General features: G+C 35.0%; 2 protein-coding genes across 3 annotated transcripts; both read left to right on the top strand.

The window, feature by feature from the left end:
* The first annotated feature begins 682 nt into the window (after positions 1-682).
* LOC133697582 (splicing factor U2AF-associated protein 2-like) lies at positions 683-9,236 on the top strand. Of its 2 annotated transcripts, XM_062120229.1 has the most exons (15): positions 683-877; positions 1,390-1,500; positions 1,886-2,020; positions 2,159-2,284; positions 2,360-2,592; positions 3,649-3,855; positions 4,170-4,262; positions 4,337-4,375; positions 5,258-5,347; positions 5,433-5,535; positions 5,728-5,808; positions 6,366-6,442; positions 7,133-7,213; positions 7,925-8,016; positions 8,924-9,236. In XM_062120229.1, the coding sequence occupies exons 1-15, from the start codon at positions 814-816 to the stop codon at positions 9,045-9,047; spliced, it is 1,656 nt and encodes a 551-aa protein (XP_061976213.1). In that variant the 5' UTR covers positions 683-813; the 3' UTR covers positions 9,048-9,236. The 2 variants fall into 2 exon arrangements, with proteins under 2 accessions (XP_061976213.1, XP_061976214.1); XM_062120230.1 differs by lacking the exon at positions 683-877 and having other exon boundaries at positions 1,772-2,020.
* Positions 9,237-12,683: 3,447 nt separating this feature from the next.
* On the top strand, positions 12,684-19,329 carry LOC133697576 (beta-glucosidase 42). The gene is made up of 13 exons (XM_062120223.1): positions 12,684-13,033; positions 13,683-13,749; positions 13,889-13,947; positions 14,287-14,362; positions 14,938-15,012; positions 15,090-15,177; positions 16,417-16,642; positions 17,258-17,373; positions 17,760-17,974; positions 18,057-18,091; positions 18,204-18,306; positions 18,576-18,681; positions 18,914-19,329. The coding sequence occupies exons 1-13, from the start codon at positions 12,920-12,922 to the stop codon at positions 19,107-19,109; spliced, it is 1,476 nt and encodes a 491-aa protein (XP_061976207.1). The 5' UTR covers positions 12,684-12,919; the 3' UTR covers positions 19,110-19,329.
* The last annotated feature ends 761 nt before the right edge of the window (positions 19,330-20,090 follow it).

Raw genomic sequence — 20,090 nt, forward strand, 5'->3', positions numbered from 1 at the left:
CCAGCTCATTAATTTTTGTTTCTTTAAAAATATTATCAAGAAACAAGTAACTGTTCTCTCTCTCTCTCTCTCTCTCTCTCTTCTGTTTTTTTATTTAATAACGAGCTTGAAGAACTCTATCAGTACTTTGTAAAAATTCGAAAGAGGAAGGAATATGAATTGTGGGAGTGCTTTAGTGATACAGTACAAGTACAAGGATGCAGTTTGGCATTCCGGTAACTTTTCTATTGGGTTTTTTAAAAATATTTTTTACTCTTTAAAATAAATTTTTATATATAAAACAATTAAAAAATTGATATTTATAAATTTAAAACAAGTTATTTCAACAAGTCAAAATCAATATTTAAAAAGTAATTACATATATAAAAAATACAATTTAAGAAACAAAAAATATTTAAATGGTCAAAATGATTCTTCTCTTTATCTAAGAGAGTTTTTGAAAATATAATAGAATTTCTTTTCAAAGTATTTTCTTTTTAGAAATATATTAAAATAATAATTTTTTTATAATATTAGCATAATAAATAATTTTAAAAAACTAAAAAAAATAATTTATTCTTTTTAATTTTTAACAAAAAAATAAATAAATTCAACTTTAATTTCAAAAACCACCCGAAAATCAGAAGCTATCGTACTCCCAAACCGCATCACTGTCAGTTTAACCCACAGGACATCCTTATGCTCAAAGTCGGACAAAACAACTGTCACATCCAAACAATACGATTCCTTTCCACCCAGGCCCCCTCCACTCTTCTGCCCTTTTTTCATCGTCTCCAATAATAACAGCAGCACACTGTAATAAAAAGAAAAACGATGTCGTCTCTGAAAGATTCCTCCGTCGATCCCCAAACCCTGCAGCAACAACAACCATACTCCGGTTAGCACTGACACTTGCTATATAAATATAATAACTTCTCGTAATTGTTTTTTAATGTTATAATATTTCTTCAGAGAACCGATTTTTTTTAGTTTACATGTATCGTTACTACTTGTGTAAGAGTTTTAACTAGGTTGAATGTTGTCAATTAGGGTTCTGTTCTAATCTGGGTTTTACTAGTTGTTGCGGATATGTTCTGGTCGTTTTTTTTTCTTAGGATAGCTTAAACACATAAAAAAGTTTGTGACTTTATTTATTTTTAAGTGTGTAATTGCGTGTATAAATAATGGGTTTTAATTCTTAGGCTATGGTTTTGATTGTTTTATGGTTTTAAATTGCGTTGACATTGATGGGTTCTGTAATGCTACGTGAAATGTTGTGAGGAATTATAGATAGGAAAAATATTGTGGTTTAAAATAGTGTTCATGTAATCATGTTTATGCTTGTATTTATGTTTTCTTGCATGCAACTAAAAGGAGTTGAAATGGGATTCTCTTCTTTTTACTGTACAGGTGCAGGAAATGGCAATGATGGCAATTACAACACAGTTGCGGAAGTTGGATGGTATATACTAGGTGAGGATCAACAACAGGTTGGACCTTACGTGTTTTCTGAGCTACGTGGTGAGTTTAGTTCTGTATTTCATTGAATGATGTTTTTAAGTTATTTAGGTTTCAAAGTATGGAATAATTGTCTTGAAACCTTGTGCCATTCTGTTAAAAAAAAAAATAAAGAATAAAAAGGGGCATGCTTGAACTGTTTTGGTGAACGAACAAGACTGAAAAAAAGAGTGCTTGTAACTTTTTTTTTGGTTTATCATGTATTGACATTTCATTTGTGGGAGCTTATAATTTACTGGAGAATTTTTTTTTTCTCTGCTTTCTGGAATTTCAGTTCTACCAGTAACCAATAGCAAGGTTTCAGGACAATTGTTTCACCTGTAACATGTTCAATTGGTCTAATGAGCTATTGAACCATCTCCTTTGCTTATTTGCTTCGCCTGGACAGAGCATTTCTTGAATGGGTATCTCTTAGAAAGTACACTTGTATGGTCTGAAGGAAGAAGTGACTGGCAGCCATTGTCCTCAATCCCTGAGTTGATGTCAGGAACTTCTCAACAGGGATCTGATTATTCCAGAGCAGGTGATGAATCTCCTTTTCTTCCTGTTTATACTGTCTGTATATCTTTATGCATATGTAATGCAAATTTGTATTTTCACAAGCATATTTATCATTTCCATCTTCTGAATGAGGGCTCTTAACCTTGGATGTTTCATGCAGCACTCTCTTACAATGATAACGAGGGGGAGAAGTTGCAGGAGGTCAGAGAGGCCACTTTGGGATCTGTTGGATTGAGAAATGGATCCCATTCTAACAATGAACAGAAAGCCAACTATTCTACTTTAGGTGAAGATCCTTTCCCCCCATCTTTTCTCCTCTTGCTCCTAGAAAAGACTGTCTTACACTTTGTTCTGTCTGCAGTGTCTTCCAACGATGATGAAGATGAGTTTGAGAAATGGCAAAGGGAGGTGAAAGAGGCAGAAGCTGAGGCAGAAAGGTTAAAAAATGGATCTCTTCCTGGCAACACTGGAGACGATTTCGGGATAGATGATTCTGATAGGATTCTGTCACCACCAGATGGTGAGGATGAATTCACAGATGATGATGGGACTACATACAAGTGGGATAGAAGCCTTAGGGCCTGGGTTCCTCAGGTTGGTTGTCATTTTGTAGCTTTTGGAGGGTTGATTTTCATTCCAATATTAGTTCAAGAACTGTTAAAACTTTATTTTCAAATTCAGTGTTAGCATTATTTTTCTGGCATTCATATATTAACCTTATTATTTTCTTAGAAGTTCATATACATGCATATGTAAACATATATGCATGCACCTCTGTATACTTGCACATATAATCCATTGTGATTAAGATCGAGAAGAGTATTGCTGAGGGATATGAAGTGGCTAGGGATAGGTTTGGGTTGTGTCATTTGCAATCTGTTGATTATTTCTTATCATTAGTGGTTATGGAGGGAGTTATCACTTTTTCTATTTGAAGCTTTTTGAGATGATTTATTTTCTGATTCTTGATATCATTACTAATCAAATGCAGCATTGCTGAATTCTTGGGTTGCGGGCTTGATGAATGGCCTAAAAGTGTATCGGATTTCCAGTGCAAGGCAATTGTAGGACTAATTAGGTTTTTGTATCTAAAGAGCAATGGGGTTTAGGCTCGAGTGATATGATTAATAGGGTCTGTAAGAGCAATTGGACATGGAGGATTCCTAGGGAAGAAAGCATACCCTTTGGTGGCCCATTCTATGAAGCCAAGATTGTCTTCTCAATAGATAATATCATAAAAATTACCACTCATTGCCAACCTAAATTTTGGCGTCTTAAGAAAATTAATTTTGTATCATGTGATCAGCACTTACTGTTCTTGGAAAAGGCAGTCTCTAATGATCATCTCTGTGATCATGGCAAGTCAGAGATCTCTTCTGAACTTTCATTGCTATCTTTCTGGATTTCTTGGTTCTATCATGGTGGTTTTTTTTTAAAAAAAAAATGTTGAGGATACCTTGTTATGGTTTTCTTGCCTCCCCTATCACATCAAAAAGCCTAAATTTTTTCCTAGTGATGCATTGGAAAAGGTTATGCTACTTTTCTTTTCTCCATTTTTACCACTGTTTTATTTGGCCTAATATCATCTTCATACTGATATGATTGAAATGGTGATCACAATCTTCTGGTCATAATCAACTGATCCTCTAGGATAATCTATCAAGTGTAAGTGGGCAGTATGGGGTAGAACAGATGACTTTCCATGAACAAGAGGAGGTATTTCTGAATGTAAATGCTGCTGATGCCTCTTTGAAGGATGAAGCCAATGGTACTGGTGAAGTAGTAGAATCACAACGTAGTGACAAGAGGAAATTACAGGATGAGCAAACTGATAAGGACAAGCAAGCTGATAAGAAGGTATCTTATTTCATATCTTCTTTTGTCATACAACTATTGAAGATGGAAACTTGCCTCTTTTCTAGTAACCTTGTTCATGCAAGTTGGTTTTAAGAACGACTGACAGTATACCACTGTAGCCTGCTGTTCCCATTATTATCAAATACTTGCATGGGTTTTGGGACTATAAAAATTGAATATATAACAAAATTAATTACAACAAGAATGAAGGTACAGCAGCTTACATGATGACTTTTTGGGATATTTGTTGTTTGTCTCTTAATTTGGATAGTATGTTTTTGGCTGTGCTTACCTCCTTGTTATGTATCTTGCAGGAAGCCAATAAGGCCCCTGATAGTTGGTTTGAATTGAAAGTCAATACGCATGTTTATGTAACTGGGTTGCCTGATGATGTCACTGCTGAAGAAGTAAGTTATTTGCTGTCTAATCTTTTGTTATTGTTTTATCTTGGCTAGAAACTAATTTTAGAAAAACATTGCAGGTGGTAGAGGTATTTTCCAAGTGTGGGGTAATTAAGGAGGTATTGTTTGTATTTTACAGATTTTCTTAATCTACCCATGGTTGAAGTCTTGACTCACCTTTATCCTGTGATAGTCTAACTTAGGCCAGGCTCGGCAGCGCAGGAAAAGAATCTTGTTAAATAATCATTAGTCTTTTAATTAAAAAATGCTCGCAAATCTGTTGGTTAATGTAGCAGAGTATGTTCAGCTATCATCCTATATGATGTGAATTCAATAATTCAGTAATCATGTGCTGCATGCATGCACTAGAGATAGAAAAAAGTTCAAAAGAAGAGAGCATTAAACACAAGGTTAATTTGTTTTGTATATTACTGAAGGGCTTTTAAAATGTTAGGTGAAGTCCTCTCCTCAAAGATAAGACTGGATATGGTTATTTATTTTTACAATTAAATGATACAAGTAATGCTTTGTTGTTGTTGTATAATGATAAAATTAAAGAGAATTTGTGCATATGGTACTTGTAAAGTGCATGCACATATTAAGAGGATGGAAAATACTGTTTTTGTTGCACAACTACCCATCTCTGCAGGTTTAGAAGAGCTGATGCTTTATTATTCCATTTATTATTCTGGACATAGTTGAGATGTCACATCTTGCTGTCTTAAAATCACACTTGCTAGCTGGCATTTATGTTCCAGTATGATACCTTTAGAATCATAAAATTAATCTTTTAGGCTATAATACTGTTTAATGTTTAATCATCCTCACACAATATTTATTTTTTCACTTTCATTCTCTATGCATTAGCAGAAGGTGAAATGGATTTTTTTTTATGGTTCTCTTTTGTGTGTGCATTTGCTTCTCAGACTTGTGATGTTTAATCCTAGATAAATTTTCATTTGGAATTGCACATCTAAGAAACCAAGTTATGAAATTTGTAGGATCCTGAAAAAAAAAAGCCTCGCGTGAAGATCTACGTTGACAAAGAGACTGGAAGAATAAAAGGAGATGCTCTAGTTACATATTTGAAGGTAATTGCTTTACTGTGTTACTGTACTTGCAACACGAAACTGACCAGATTCGTATCTCAGAGTATATGCAAGTTTTGTATGGTAGGAACCCTCAGTTGATTTGGCTATGCAAATTTTGGATGGGACACCTTTGCGTCCCGGGGGCACAATTCCTATGTCGGTCACCCAAGCCAAGTTTGAGCAGAAAGGTAACAAATGCAAACCGTTATGTTTCAAATTTCCAGATTGCAATACCAAGGAGGATTTTTGTTACCATTGTTTGCATATTGATTAGTACATGAATAATATCTCTATGTTCCGAAGGATTTTCAATTATTTTATTTGCATCTATTTATTAAAAGCTGTGCACTTTTAGTGAGTCTTATTCATGATACATGCAGGGGACAGATTTATAACCAAACAAGTAGACAGCAAGAAGAAAAGGAAGCTGAAAAAGGTTGAGGACAGGATACTTGGTTGGGGTAGGTTCTTCTTCAGTCTGAGGCATTGAATGTAATTCAGTAAATGTGGCAGAAAAGGGTTCTTAGTGAAAGTTACTTTTCTCTATCCCTCTCTTGTCTGAAATTAAATAAATATACTCATATGACATTGCATAATATCCATGATTTAAACCACTCCTTCATTAAGAAGTTTTGATTGTGAAAGGGTCAATTCCAGCTATTTTTCTTTGGCTTGTTCAAATCAAGGAGGAATTTCTGTGTTTTATTCCTTCAATACATGAAAAATACAATTTTCCTTCAATACAATTTCTGTGTTTTTGTTTTATTCCTTCAATACGATTGAAATAAAAGGCTAGGGTAAATCTTGAACCAGGTTTGAGTGGATCTGATGTGGGTGAAGGCTTGAAAATTATATGCCGTGCTTTTATTTTCATTTCGAAGTAGCTCTTTTAATTTTGTTCCATGAGTGTTTCTGATTTTTCCTTGAGGATTTTATCTTGAGTTTCTTTGGAGTTGCTTTTACATGTGATGCCTTGGTGCCTTGCATGCATCTGACATCATGTGCTTGAATGCTACAGGTGGCCGTGATGATGCCAAGGTGTCAATTCCAGCTACTGTAGTTCTTCGCCAAATGTTCACTCTTTCTGAAATGAGGGTGAGTGTGGAACCATCTATGGTTTGGATGGGACTTCCTGCAAAAGTACTGTTTGCTTAGATATCTTTTATCGGAATCTGTCCAACATTTGTTTGGACACGGATAACTTCTATCGTTTGTTGAGCAAATAAGGCAAAAGAAACAGCAAGTTATTCTTTTCTGTTATTTACTTCATGTTGAACGTTTACTCTCTTATCCTTTTGTTGCTTAATATTTTCCTTGTGCACACAGTTTTTAAGAGACAAAATTTGACCTATGGTGATAAAGTTGCAAGTCTTGTGTCTATTTTAGCAGTTCATTTTGTTAAGGGTGTTTTTAGCTGTGCCCTTGATGTAATTTTGCCACCTGTGGTTATGATTATGCAACAGTGCAAGTGTTGACAGTTTAAAGACAACATACTAGCATGGGGTGAAGCATTCAAATGAACTAACTAAAAGCGACCCATCCCAAAATTTCCATGCACGCTGAGGAAAAACATTGTCTCTTGTTCTCAGCATCTGCTTTGCAGCTTCTTATTACAAATGTTATCATCATTAAATCTATTTAAACATGTTACTTTCTTCTCAACAAAAAATGCCATCTCATTTCTTTATTTTTCATGGACCCTTAGGTAGGATTGCTGCATTCTGTTTTTGTATATGAAGTTCAGTGATTTTTGTACCATTATCATATTTGAATTTCTTATTATAGGCTGATGAAAGCTTACGTTCAGAACTTGAGGTAGATGTTAGAGAGGAATGTGCGAAGCTTGGTCCAGTTGATTCTGTCAAGGTAACTGAAATGTCTTAGCCAAGCATTGCATTTTTAAATACCCTGTTACAAATCATGCTAAAGAAACTAGTCATGCAGTAGAAACTTTGCACTGGTTTGTGTTTAGTGCTGGCTGGTAAATTCTGCATGTAATGGTACAGATTTTGTTCATTTCATCTAATTGCACTCTTTCTTGGTACTTGGTAGAGTCCTACATTCTCCAAAACTGATTTCACTGACCTTTTATGAACTCCTGGGTATCCAAATTTATCTTTCATTACTCGGGATCAGTTTGTGCAATTTCAAACATGAATTGAAAATTATTTTCCTCCATTACCACTTTATTTTCAATCTGGCCTGGGCCAAGTTAGCAGGGGAAACCCTCCCCCCCCCACCCCCCCCCCAAAAAAAAAAAAAAAAAAAATGTAAGATCTTCTCTTCATACAGCCTGAATTCTTTACAAAAGAATTATTTCCCTTTCATGGCAACAGGAAGCTCGGAAGTTGTTATTTTACTTTTGTTTGATTTTGCTTGGCTGCCTACTGCCTCCATGCAATTTTTAAGAACTAATTTTGAAAATTTTCATATTTCTTCTCCTTGTATTCCTTTACCAATGCATTCTTACCACTTTTGAGTTCCATTGTCAAGTTGCTGTTGACTATATTTTAATTTATGTTCTGCTAATTTTAATTTTCCCCGCCGCCTCATATTCTCTTATGGCTCTGCTTGCAGGTCTGTGAGAATAATCCACATGGTGTTGTTTTAGTGAAATTTAAAGACAGAAAGGATGCTCAAAGTTGCATAGAATTGATGAATGGGCGATGGTATGTTCTGATTTGTTAATTAGTAGTTACTCAAATGACTCAGTTGGACATGAGTAAAGAAATTACTGTCATAGAAATTGACCAGCACGGTAACAAGTTTGGCATGATGATTCCTCATTTTTACTTTTGGATAAGCAGTAATAGTCAGACATTGATAGCCTTAAAATATCAGCAGTAAACGAGTAGATAATTAAATTTATGTATACATGAGAAGAGATCTACTGAGATGACGTTTTCATCAAACTGTCAGATATGATATGTATGGATCATAAATGATAAATTCCAAGTGCTTATATACATAAGTTTTTTGAAATTGAAAATTCATGCAATACAAAATATGAACAGTTTGTCACAATATGAAGTGAATACTTTCAATATCAAACTTTCTTGAAATTTGATTTGCTTGAACTAAATTGAATAGAGGACTGCATCTGACGGTGGGTTTGAGGGAAATGGAAGTATACTTGAACATGCATATGGGGATATCTTAGCTCTATACATGCATACAATTTGGTGGTAAAATTACGGTTGCCTTCTTGAGCTCACACTTGTTGTCTTAACTGTGTATGATGCATTATTTACAACACAACCAGTGTGCTGCACAATGTTGGATGCTAGAACTTGTTCAGTGTTTTTGTTGTTTGCTTGGAAATATTGTTGGATAGTGCAAATTGCCACCATCTCCAATATTATACAGTACAGGTGATTATCACGTTGTGAATCAGAAAGAAGCATGCATTCTATGAGACATTCTGTCAGAATAGTGTTGTAGGTCAACCCAAGAATGTGTTATCAAATGAAATCAATATGGATTAATGCTTTGGCATTTCTCAATCTTTCTTACGTCATCTAAATTTATTACTACTACTACTACTACTATGTTATGGTTCGACTTGTTGCTATTTAGGTTTGGCGGAAGACAGGTAGATGCTAGCGAGGATGACGGATTAATTAATCATGCTTTGGTCCGGGATCATGATGAGGATGCAGCTCGATTGGAGCAGTTTGGTGCTGAACTTGAAGCTGACTGAATTAACTTTGAAGCTGCAGTTACACTGCTATGTGTTCCTGATGTTAATTTTTACCAAAATAGAAGTTGATATCCATGATAAAGAGACAAAAAAGGAGGGGAGTAGAAAAGCTTCTGATGTGATTTCTGATTGTAAATGATAGTGATGTTTTTTAAAATGGATGCCGTGTTTAAAGCTCAACTTTTTCAATGGCTTGTCTCTGATAAAATAATAGTTCTTATCATCTCTGATTGGTTGTATCCGTTGGATGTTGATGGGAGCTTTGACACATCAGCATGTCATGGGGAACTGGTGCAAGAACAAAGTGATGCCTCTTGCACCAGTTGATTATTGGTGGAAGTGCCGTAGAACTCCCATGTGGTATGATGGTATGCGCATTCGTGCTGTTCGTGTTCGTAACGTTCACCGTTTATTAGAGGTAAAAAAATCAGCTTTGTTTGAATCTCAGCTTCTGTCAAACACAGCTTAACAAATGATGAAAATCAAATCAAACAGACTGGAATGGAAACAATCTTTCAGACATCCTATGCAGCAGCACAGGTGAAATTCTAGTATCAAAATAGTTTTAAGAGGTAATTATGCTGAGCCGTAGGCTCTCTTGACTGAAACACAACCACTCTAGTGTCTCAAAGAGCAATTGATTTTTAGCCGTCCCAGACGCACAACGTTCCAGTGAATCCTAAAATAAGTTGCTGACCCAATACCATCAATAACGTTAGAATGGGACGCTTCGGAATCCATCTAACCCCCAATACACTCGTTCTTTTTTCCTGGGAAGTTCGGGATTTTAGCCTATCCTTGCTGGTTTGGCAATGTTGATCATATCATCTTCTTTTTTCATTAAGTACAGTAGTGCACGGCAGCTCTCGCATTCAAGTTCATACCTTTTGTTGCCACAGTTTTGAGGATCGGATTTCGAACAGAAAGGGTAGCTTTATGGTCGCTACCGCAAGAAGAAGGAACGCGGTAATTGTTGCTTTCTCTAGCTCTGCAAGTATGGTTGGCCAGGACTAGAAAAAGAAGGGCTGCTCATGCAGCAAAGAGGCTCCTTGTTCCGCTTGACATTGCTAGAGAAAACTAAACCCAAATAGATATGGTTTCAGTACTGTTACACTAACCAAAAAAACAAGAAAAAGAAGAAGTTAGAGCAAATTGTGTGTTCTTGAGAACTATACAGTTGTCTGCCATTTACCATCTCGGGTACATCCTCGTTGAATACAAAAGCATTAGCAAATTACATTGAAAGTTCCCACCAGGCAACTGGAAGGTAGCTTTATGACTTTCAGTTACAGAGTCAAGCCCTGGAAGGTAGCTTCATGACTTTCAGTTACCCTGGAAGGTAGCTTTATGTCTTTCAGTTACAGAGTCAAGCCCTGGAAGTTACCTTTATGACTTTCAGTTACAGAGTCAAGCTCTTGTCCCCTTTCTCATTGGATTTAAACGGGGAGAGTTTGTTCTCTCTTGTGTTCAAGCTTTGTAGCAGGGATTGGCTCCTGCTCCCTTTTTTCTCTCCCGTCAATCAATTTCTTTTATTCGTATAAAAAACATATTGAGCCTTTTGATTAAATAAAAAAAGAGTATATTAGGCCATTGGGTCACGCAAGAAGGTAACTAATCAATCCTCTCCCTTTCTCAACCCGTTTCACTTTTGGTGCGTGTGAGATTTGATTCTGAATATCTTACAAGTAGCTATAGAGAAATGGGGTTCAAGCCGATGTTGCTGCATAAGCACTAAATTTTATATCCTTGCATCATCGATCATGCCTTGAGCCTGGCACCACTTGTCAGTGGACAGAAGAAAAAAACTGCATGTAGCTAAGGAGTCTTCAAATGAAGTTTCAAGGTCGATAGAGACAGGAAAGCAAGCCGGCCATTTTTACAATCAGTGGTAAAAAACTTCTCTTTTACTTGGAAAGAAAGAAGAAGAAGGGGGTGCCATTGTGGGTGCGTCCCTGAGTAGACTGGGGGCTAGAATAGAGCAGGGTTGCTCGATGTTCCAGACAGACCCGGCAAAAGTGAAGGCATCTGCATCACGCTAGAATACAAGCTGAGGTTGGGTAGGGCATCTGCATCACACACACTGATGTGATCTTTTATTTGTTCCATCAACAACAATAAAAAATATGGCGAGCACAGGAGACTTGCACTGATTGCGTCTTTCCTTTAGCCTTTCTAGGTGATGATGTCATTATTTCACGTGGAGAGACATCACCCGTCATTAACGTTGTTAGGAGATGCTAGTCATATTGTATGATGACTAGCATCAAGATCTGGTCCCTCCCTCCCGGGAAAATATACTTTTAAAGACAACCTATCACCCACATCCACGGAGACAATTAAAAACCTATCATTAATTCGGATGTAAAACACACATTATATTAAATAAAATTGGTTAATTTAATTAAAAAGTGAATAAAATATTTAGCAATAATTAACTATATAAAAAAATAAAATATCAATATCATACTCAAGAGATAAAAGTATATTAAAGATTTATTGTCATTTCACTGTGGACACTGCCCCACCAATACTAAAAACCTCACTGATTCATTTTTAATTTCATTGTGAAACACGCATGCGACATCAAAAGAGGTTGCACATGTCATTAGACCAATGACTCAGTAAGAAAACCAAATAAAATACCATAAAGTAAGTATCTCATATTTATATTTAATCATTTAATTTATTTTAAAAATATTTTTTTTTTGAAAAAGCTAAACTTAACAAAAAACGATAAATAAAAAACCCTGAGATATCTTGAATCATTTTTAAAATTAGTGAAAAATTTTATATATTAAAAAAATAATAAAACTTAATCTCTAATTAAAAAAAATGCTTAGGTATAAAATTCTTAAAATATAAGCTTAAAAGAAGGGAAAAATCAAGCAAATTGAGAATATCTTAAGTTTGGATTAATCTTTAAAACTCATAATACTTGTAGACTCACTTAAAAAGTTTAATTTTTAATTAATTAATGTTGAATAATGAAATAAAAAAAATTATCAATTTCAAAAAATCATTAAAGTAAAAATAATAGCCATAAAAAAATAACGATAAAATATGATAGGAAAAAAAACTTAAAAGATGATGAAATTGTAAAAAAAATAATTTTAAAAATTATCTAAAATAAAATAAATTGCAAAAAAAAACTAAATATGAAAAATTTTAAAAATGAAGGACGATGAAATTAAAAAAAAATTTAATTTTATAAATTATTTTAAATAAAATAAATATTAATTAAAATAACATTGACTAAATATGAAGGAGAAAATTATTTTGAAAAATTAAAAGGTCAAATGTTAAAATCAAAAAGAAAAGAAAAGGATGAAGGAAAAAAATTATTGACAATAAACTAAAGATTAGGAAGCCACACACTGTCTAAAGATGAAGGTATCACTGCAATTTTAAATATGCTTATAGCTTCTTTTTTTTTTTTTTTTATGCACAACAGCAAGAGGAGCCGCCGATCGTATATTTTGAAAGGAAAATATGCTCATCACGCGCCAACAACCTCCTTATCAATTTTTGTTAATTAAATTAAAAGTATTAACTATTATTTTTAATTCCTCACTGTCTAAATTGTGGATTGGAGGATATTTTCTTTAAACAAGAAAAAGAAAAGAAAAGAAAAGAAGAAGACGGAATATAGTACCTCAAGACCTGCTCTCCGACATCACCATCTATGATGACTGTGAACAATACGTTTAAATGGAAATAATGCCTTCCACGTTTCAATAATACAGATGTTTGGAAATATGATATCAATTTAAAATGTTTTGTTTTTGTTGGTAAATACATCAAATCAACTAAACTGCCAATCTTCCGTCGTTCCCAGTCGTTCTTCTTCACGGCAACAAGAAAAAGAAATAGAAATGGCAAGGAAAGAGGAGTTCTTGAAGGAACATGAATATTTGAACGAGAAAGAAGTGTCCCGCTCTGACTTCCCTCCTGATTTTATCTTTGGAGTTGCCACTTCTGCTTATCAGGTGGGCGCCCCATTGTGTGCGTGTCTTTATTTCTGTTAATTGGTGGCAAATTCTGATCTGGGTTGTTTGACAGTTTTGACTGTGTAGATGATTTCAATGTTGTTAAAGATGGTGACTGGTTGATCAACTGTTCATTTTGGTTGTTTAATTTTATTTTTTGGATGTTCTCTTATTAATCAAAAATATAAAAATAAAAGATTTTTTTTAGCTCTCTCTAAAACTACTACATTTTTTTCACCTTTGCTTCTTCTCCTCTGAAATCATGCCTACCTTGTGCTAGTTTTTGACGATCAAGCGAGGAAATGTTTTTAGGGCTTTTTCTTATTTTTTGCGGGCAACTCTCCTTTTCGCAAGGAGGCTCGATACTGATTCTATTAGGGTACAGGGATGATCGATGAGTTCAATTGATTTAAAAGTTGCTTTGTTTGCATTCAGAAACCAGAGGTTTTCTCTGCCTTCTCCCCTCTCTCGCCATAAAGGGATCATCCATCTCTCTCTGTTGATATATTGTTCTCTCTGATCCCTAGCGGATCTCAATTGTTGATGTCCCAGATGCTTTGGAATTGACATAGTTATAGTTTCATGCTATGTGTATTGGTTACGAAGAACTTGCACTCTTTGAATTAAGCTCCTTGTTACTTGCTTATAGATTGAAGGAGCCAGCAACGAAGGTGGCAGGGGTCCTTGTATATGGGACGCTTTTGCGCAGTCTAAAGGTAAAAAAATTTAAACTAAATAAATAGATACATGACTTTATCGTGTATTGATTACAAGCTTATAGTGAACTGCTCCATGGTGTTATTTTTTTACATAGTCTTTGACCTTGATTATAAAATTCTCACTATTGTTTATCAGGAAACATACTTGATGGAAGCAATGGTGATGTAGCAGTGGATCATTATCATCGATACAAGGTCAGCATCAACAAAACTAGCAACGAGTGGCCTGCATTTTCTTTTATTCCTTGTTGTCTCTCTGACATTCATTGATGTGGCATGGAGCATGCTGGTGGTGTTTCTTTATTGCCTCTCTGGTAGCTTGTTAGCTTTGGCAGTAACCACTCCGTGGCTTGCTTCATGACCTCTCAGCAAATTTTAGCTAAGCATGGATGATGTTATTGATGATTTGTATCATTAGTATTCATGTTATACATATACACACAAACTGTTAGAGATACTTCTTCATGTCTCCTTGTGCCATGCCTTTTTTACTTTTTCAGATTTTAGTTTCTAAAACCCATTAATGATATACAGGAAGATATTGAGATCATAGCCAAACTGGGGTTTGATGCATATCGATTTTCCATATCATGGTCTCGAATCTTCCCCGGTATGTGCTTCCTTGATGAATTCAGTTTTAACCATTTAGTTCTCTGCATTGTTAGCAGTTGGAGGAAATAACTACTGTTATAATTTTTTGAAGTCCTTTAATACTTTGTTGATAGATAAGCCTGTTTTAATTCACTTCCAAAAATAAACCTGGTTGAAAGAACAAAGTTGTTCTTCACCTGACTGTTGATAAATGAATCTGTGACCTGAAACCTAACCATGATATTTGAAACATACTGCCCTTCCTGCTTCAGTAGGTGAACTATGTGCTTATATGTGTGAGTGTACTAATTCACAATTATGCCACACATAAGCTATGCAGTTACTTTAGTTACTTGAATTTACCTGGAAGCTTACTCAACAGATGATGAATGCAATATTAGATTTTAATTTTCTTTTTGGTCTTCAAGGATATCCATTTTTAAAGTATTTTCTTTTACCCCGCTGATGCAGTTTCGCCTTTTTAGTTTACCCCCTTCCTTTGATGACCTGACTCCCCCCTGTCCTCCCATATGTAGTTATATTTACAGCTGCTATAATGCTTTTCATTTATTCTTTTATTTTACATGCTGGCAGATGGTTTGGGAACCAAAGTCAACGACGAAGGGATTGCTTTCTACAATAACGTCATTAATGCTCTTCTTGAAAAGGGTATGAACTATGAAGTTGATTTTTTCTCAATTTCTGTCTTGTTGCATCATTAATTCATATTTAACTACTTTGTGCAGGTATTCAGCCATATGTAACTTTGTACCACTGGGACCTTCCCCTGCATCTTCAGGAGTCAATGGAAGGGTGGTTAAATAAAGAAGTTGTGTAAGTAGTGCTATCTTCTAAAAATCAATTATTAATGGAAATATGTTCATGAAGATACTTCTCACCTATGACAATTGAACAATTATTGTGTGTCTGCCAAATATGGTAAACAATGAATACATCCACTTCCTAACATGAATTATTTTGCGATGACCTCAGCTTCACCCTTTCTTCTCTATTTGAGACTAGCTTATTAATGTGAAAAAGGAAAAGTAGTGATTTCCTTCTGTACTTCTCCTACTGTGTTGTTGTATGTTGTGACTTGTAATTAATGTCGCTGCAACTCCTTGCACTTGTGTGTTAAAAATAGAATTTTTAAGAAAGATGATTGAGCAATAGAAACTTGGTTGATCCTCGTTCCAATTCGTCCCTTGTTTGCAAAGAAGGCTATAAGTCAACTACTTGGTCAATAATAAAATCATTTTTCAGAAGTTGCTTAATTTCAAGCAGTGTTTGTTCTTTTTGGGTCTCCACACTTTCCTTTTGCTCTGAATAAAAGTATCCCATATGCAAAAGCTGAAAGGAGGCTACTATGGTCTAGAAGGCTTCATGTGATTTAAACATGTAAAAGATTCGATCCAAGGATTTTCTTTTCTTGTTGGGCAGATGGGGAGAGAAAGAGGGAGAAGAAAGAGATAAGGATCAGAGAAGAAGCTGAACAAATATAACATGAAATAAGAAAAATTACCGGATAACGAAAGATACATGGGAAGAAGCAAAATGTAGAAGGAAGAATTTCAATCCTTCCATCCTGTCAGACAAAATTCTCTAGATCACCAAACATGGAAAAAAAAAAGATCTTTTCAATATCCTAAAGCAACCAAGCTACCAAAAAGATAAAGATTATTCCAATACGCTTGTGATCCAAATTTGAGATGTCCCACTCTGAGGAATTGAGATTTGGGTGAGTTACAGAGGTTATTTTAATTCATTAGAATTGGAGCTTGGAACCTGTTCACTTTTCTACATGGTATATATGTGTGAGATTGTGTCCTTAAGTGATTGTAGGTGCTTACTGACCAGGACCAGGAAATCTGGTGTATGGTAGCTGCCTGTTTAATTGTGAGTTATATAGTACAATAGCTGAAAAAAGATGTGGTTATGAGTAACTTATGCACTTCAGTATATTAAACATAATAAATTGAAAAACATTTGCATCATTCATGTGACTTCAGTAGCATCGTTTACTTAGCTTTGTCACTAATGATCCATGTGATCTTTTTCTTTGCAAACATCCAGAAAATATTTTGCAATCTATGCAGATACTTGTTTTGCAAGTTTTGGTGATAGAGTTAAGCATTGGATCACACTTAATGAGCCTCTCCAAACAGCAATCAATGGTCATGACTCTGGGATTTTTGCACCTGGAAGACATGACCAATCATCAACAGAACCTTATTTGGCTTCACACCACCAGATCTTGGCCCATGCAGCAGCTGTTTCCATATTCCGAAACAAGTACAAGGTATGATGCAAATTGTTTCCTGTTTGAACTAAGCATTTTATCTTCTCGATAAATCACTTTCATTTACACGATTCAGTTTTGTATTCTTATCTGTATTGATTATTGCATTCTTTTGCATTATCCAAAATGTTCTCGAACTGATTGTGGTATTCTAGACAGAGTGTTAGTTAATGTAAAAGAAGCTAGTGTGTCCGTGTGTACCTTTTAAGTATCGAATCTGTTGTTATTCGGTTTCACTAAAAGTTTCACATCTTTTGCCAAAGTAATAGAATGAACTTTTTACTTATTTGTATCCACTCTTTTTGTTTTCTCCACTAAGCTTTGAGGTATTATTAGATATCCGAACAAGAATGTTTTTATCTTCCAAGAAAATAGCAACAGGTGAAACTACTTAATACATGGTCAATAAAGATGCTGGGCATTGGCCACTTTTAGACTCTTATTAATGTTGTAGGGCAAGGTTCTTGTTTGTCATAGGCATTTGCACTGCCTCATCAGTTGAGAAATGAACTTGTTAAGAGGGAAGAATCAGTTAAAATTTATGTCAATCGCGTTTTTGGTTTTTAAATCATTCAAAGCTTGACAGATTGCTGCTGCTGCTGATATCTTATTCAGGACAAGCAAGGGGGACAAATAGGATTGGTTGTTGACTGTGAATGGGCAGAAACTGGTTCAAACAAAACAGAAGATAAAGTTGCAGCATCTCGACGCCTTGAATTTCAGCTTGGATGGTAGTTCTCCTTGCAACTTTTTAGGTTGAAAATCAGTTATGTTAATGGTTACTGAACTATTTACTGTTTCAGACTCACACTAATGCATGATTATTGAGTTATGCAAGTGCGTGATTACATTTTTTTATGGGGGTGGGTGAGAAATGATAAGAAGCTTTAAAATATTATTATCCGACCTCTTCATTATCCCAAATTTAAACCCCAAGCAGTTGTTTTCTGTTTGAGTATCTAACTCACCAGGCTTTAGACCATGCCAATATAGTAGCCACTTGCTTAATGATTATCCTGAATGGTTCATTCATGCCCAAACGCTTGCAAATGTTGTAACTTTTGGAATCTTTAGCGACTTCTCTTAAGTGCTATTTTCCTGTTGCTGTTTCCAACAGGTACTTGAATCCATTATATTACGGAGACTATCCAGAAGTTATGCGTGAAATACTGGGAGAGCAGCTCCCACAATTCACAGAGGAAGATAAGGAGTTGCTTAGAAACCCAATGGACTTTGTAGGTCTAAATCATTACACTTCAAGGTTCATAACTCATGCAACAGAGAGCCCTGAAGAATCCTATTACTATAAAGCACAATCGATGGAGAGAAGAGGTAAATCACTATTACCTGCAGCTTATTTCCAACTTTTTCATGCTTAATTTTCTCATTTTCTACTGCTGTTGGCTATCATCAGCTGAATTTGAAGGGGGCGAGCCAATTGGTGAGAAGGTATGACTCTCTTGCTTGCTTGCATGTATGCACACGTGCACACACAGACATTTGCACACTTGTCAAATATCCTTTCTTCCAGTCTGATGATGATTTTTTTTTATAATGACAGGCAGCATCAGAGTGGCTTTATGTTTGTCCTTGGGGACTCCGGAAGGTTCTCAATTACTTAGCTCAGAAATACAACAATCCCACAATATATGTCACAGAGAATGGTATTTTCTTACACTTGTCTGTCAATTAGAATTCTATGTGGTGTTAATGATATCTTTTGTTATTTTCGCACTTCAAATATTAAACCACCTTCTTATTTGTGTTTGGCGAGACACAACCTTAGAATCTTATAAGTTGGGATATAGGATTACGGTTTACCAGCCAGAGAACTTTCTTTGTGCATTCTTATCTGCTATTTCCCAAATGGAGTCTTGAACAAAATAAACCAGCATCAATATTCTCTTGAACCTCACTGTTCTTGTTTTGACAGGTATGGATGACGAGGACATTGATGCCCCACTTCATGAAGTTCTAGATGACAATCTGAGAGTTCGCTATTTTAAAGGATACCTTGCTTCAGTTGCCCAGGCAATCAAGTGAGTTGCTAACTATTATTATGTAATAGACCTGAGTGTATTGATTGATGTGTTCTCATATTTTTGCGGTGTATTGGAGATCGATGCCTAATTATGTACCTGTGGGAGTTTTTGCATTTTTCATTGACGTTATAAATCAAATCAAAATGAGGTGCATATTGAATAATTTGTTAATAATGTCTGTAACTGTGAAGAAAGAATAATCAGTCTTGTTTATAAACTGCACCAACAGGGATGGAGTACAAGTGAAGGGATATTTTGCATGGTCATTACTGGACAACTTTGAGTGGGCTCAAGGTTATACCAAGCGTTTCGGTTTGGTGTATGTGGATTACAAGAATGGGCTCGCTCGGCACCCAAAATCTTCTGCTTATTGGTTCATGCGGTTCTTAAAAGGTGTTGAAGGGAAAAGCGGCAAAGAAGAGTGATGGACGGCATGTATTTATACTGCTAGTAAAAAATAAACTCCTGTTTTTAAGCAAGCATTAAATGAGCTGCAAAACAGGATTATTGAACTAGCCAGGCTGATATAATCCTGTCTAGTCACAGTATTATTTGATTTCCACGAAGAAGGGACTTCTTATGTGCTTCTTTTATGTCTGAAACTGCATCTTCTAGTTAATCAGACGTCTTATGGTTAACTGGTTACGGTTAGCTCTTCTTTGCTATTTCTTGCCAGCAAAAATAAAATAAAAAACTAGCAGATGTTATGCATGGCTATGCTGCTGCAAAATACCATTATTCGTGCATGTTAACAAAATCTTAAAGACGAATCTGCCTATTTATTCTCAATGAAGGTTTACACATACATTGCCATCACATTTCTCTGCGGAGGTCATAAGACATCTCTGTTTTCCCAAAAACCCTAGGTTTATAGATATGTGCATAGAAGCATATGATAACATAGGATATGGATTTGGACCCTCAGAAAATATATATTAGAATGAAATCGTGGTTCTCTCTCCTTTCTCTTTTTCCTACACTGATAATTTGATTTGATCAAGGCTCAGTCACTTGTATGTTGCGTTGCGTGGAATAAATCACTGGGAGAAAAAAAACATTTTTAAAAAAATTTATTATTTTTTTTTTGTTAAAATTTAATATGATTTGTATATTTTAAATTATTTTGATATGTTAATGTTAAAAATAATCTTTTAAAAATAAAAAAAATTATTAACATATATTTTAATATAAAAAATTATTTAAAAAATAATCAGACACCTTTATAAAACAAAACTTGAGAAGACTGCCAGTTCTCAAAACCTAACTGTATTAAGTAACATTTATCTTTGCCTTTTGACTTTGAAAGGGCATTTGAGTCAATAGGTGAAAAAAACTGAGTGGTGGCAAATACTTGTAAATATGAGTGAACTAAATGTTATATTATTGATTTTTTTTCACGAAAGGAA

This window comes from Populus nigra, chromosome 6 (assembly GCF_951802175.1).
Source record: "Populus nigra chromosome 6, ddPopNigr1.1, whole genome shotgun sequence".
Lineage (NCBI taxonomy): Eukaryota > Viridiplantae > Streptophyta > Magnoliopsida > Malpighiales > Salicaceae > Populus > Populus nigra.